Below are 2,104 nucleotides of genomic sequence, written 5' to 3' on the forward strand. Positions count from 1 at the left end.
AACTTGCACCCACTGGGACTGGGGGAGAAAAAAACTTGAGGGGAGCAAAGGGAATCTTTCATTGGTTAATAAAGATTATTCTGCAATTAAATTAAAAAAAAAAAAAAGATTCTATTCTTATCTCTACTCTCAACTTTGCATATACTTGGGCAGCTTAAGCCTGGACCTGGTCCTGTTAACATGACTCATCTTCAACAACCAGCAAATGGACAAAAACAGCAATGTTCTCCACTAACCTGGTGTGGCGCTATGGGCTAATGTGTCAGACTGCAAAGTCATTTGAACTGCAAGGTTGGTAGTTCAACCTCACCAGTTGCTCCTTGGAAACCCCTATACAGGGTCACTGTGGGTCAGAATCAACTCAAGGGCACTTAATAACAACAACAACTCTCTAGATACCCCACTCAGGCATGCACCAACCACGTAGCATAGCTCCCATCTGGACCCTCCACACCCACTAGCATCACAATCCTGTGGCCAGGTGGTGCTTGCACCTCTCCTTCCATATCAGAATGTAAATTCATGGACACTGAGCAGGGGCTGTGGAGGAGGGGCCACCATTGCCTCTGTTACCTTCTGTCTCTGGAACACATGAGTGAGGGGGGCCACTTGGCAATCTTTGTGTGCCCCAAAGACCTTGCACAGGGAGCAAGTGGGCACCTCACAGTTCAGACAGTAGATGTTGATGCGTTCCTCTTCATGCTCTTCACACATAGGTTGATCAGATTTCTTTTCTGGTCTGGAAGGAGATAAGCAGACAAATGTTTATCAGTTCCCATTGGAATTGGGTAGTGAGGGGCAGGTAGCTTTGCAAACCCCAGCTTGCCTCTGTACCCCCTGCCTTCTATTTCAGAAGGCACCCAGGATTCCACTTATTTGCTCAAAACCAAAACCAAATCCACTGCTATGGAGTGGATTCCAACTCACATAAACCCTATAGGTCAGAGTAGAATGGCCCCGTGGACTTGCCAAGACTATAATCATTGGGAAACCTACTGCCACATCTCTATCCTACAGAGCAGCTAGTGAGTTCCAAATGCTGACCTTTTGGTTAGCATGGAAGTGCTTTCACCACTGTGCCACCAGGAACTCTCCTCGTAGCTTCCCTATGGGTCTAGCAGGGGTAAACTATCACACCTATATCAAGCAGCTTGCAGTAGGTGTGGATGTGGGCACCAGACACCCTGATTTGTAACACTTTCCAGTTTCCATGATGTACGTATTCCCATAATGACCAATTACAAGCTAACTAAAATTTAACAACTGGCTTACAAAATTCTTGAAAATTAAATACCCAGCTCACACATTTCTATGAAAGATACTTTCTTATTTCTGGAAAAGAAGGGAAAGTTGTCAAAAATGGCTCCCACCAGTCTAGTCTCTGGTCTTTTCAAAGGGGTCAGAGTAGGTGTCATGGATTGAATTGTGATTCAAAAAAATACGCGTCAACTTGACTGGGCCATCTGCATTAGCAATAATATCCCTTATTCCACACTGTTGTCTGAATCTGACGCCAACCTCTGGCAGTTCCCTCTCACTGTACTGTTGCGGCCTTTTTAAAATTATCTTTAGCAAAATTTTACTTGCATGTGATATTGTCTAATGATTTCCACATTCTGTTGGGTCCCCTCTCTTTGGAATAGGCACAAACTTGGAACTTTTCCAATCAGTTGGCCAGGTAGCTATCTTCCATATTTCTTGGCAGAGATGAATGAGTGCCACCAGTGCTGTATCAGTTTGTTGTGAAATTTCAGTTTGTAGTCCATCAATTCCAGGAGCCTAGTTCTTTGCCAATGCCTTCAGTGTACCTTGGATTTCTTCCTACAGTACTATTGGCTCTAGATTTTACACTACCTCTTTTTGGTAAAGTGACGGTGTATTTCTTCCATCTTCTTTTGATGCTTTCTGCATCATTTAATTTTTTTTTGCCATTTTTTTCAACATTGAAAGGCAGGGCTTGAATTTTTTTCTTCAGTTCTTTCAGCTTGAGAAATTCTTCCCTTTTGGTTTTCTAACACTAGGTCTTTGCACACTCCAGTTTTATATTTGATTTTCTCTTCTCGAGCTGCCCTTTGAGATTTTCTGTTCAGCTCTTTTACCTTCT

General features: G+C 43.2%; 1 protein-coding gene across 4 annotated transcripts in view; it reads right to left on the reverse strand.

Annotated features, from left to right (window-relative positions):
• The window catches only part of TRIM55 (tripartite motif containing 55), a 122,351-nt gene that overhangs the window by 101,800 nt on the left and 18,447 nt on the right, over window positions 1-2,104 (reverse strand). For all 4 annotated transcript variants that reach the window (XM_006860053.1, XM_006860052.1, XM_006860050.1 and 1 more), the window contains exon 3: window positions 574-739. In XM_006860053.1, the coding sequence (XP_006860115.1) occupies window positions 574-739 (166 nt within the window). The remainder of the gene's footprint in view (window positions 1-573; window positions 740-2,104) is intronic.

This window comes from Chrysochloris asiatica, unplaced genomic scaffold, assembly GCF_000296735.1.
Source record: "Chrysochloris asiatica unplaced genomic scaffold, ChrAsi1.0 scaffold00036, whole genome shotgun sequence".
In the NCBI taxonomy this organism is placed as follows: domain Eukaryota; kingdom Metazoa; phylum Chordata; class Mammalia; order Afrosoricida; family Chrysochloridae; genus Chrysochloris; species Chrysochloris asiatica.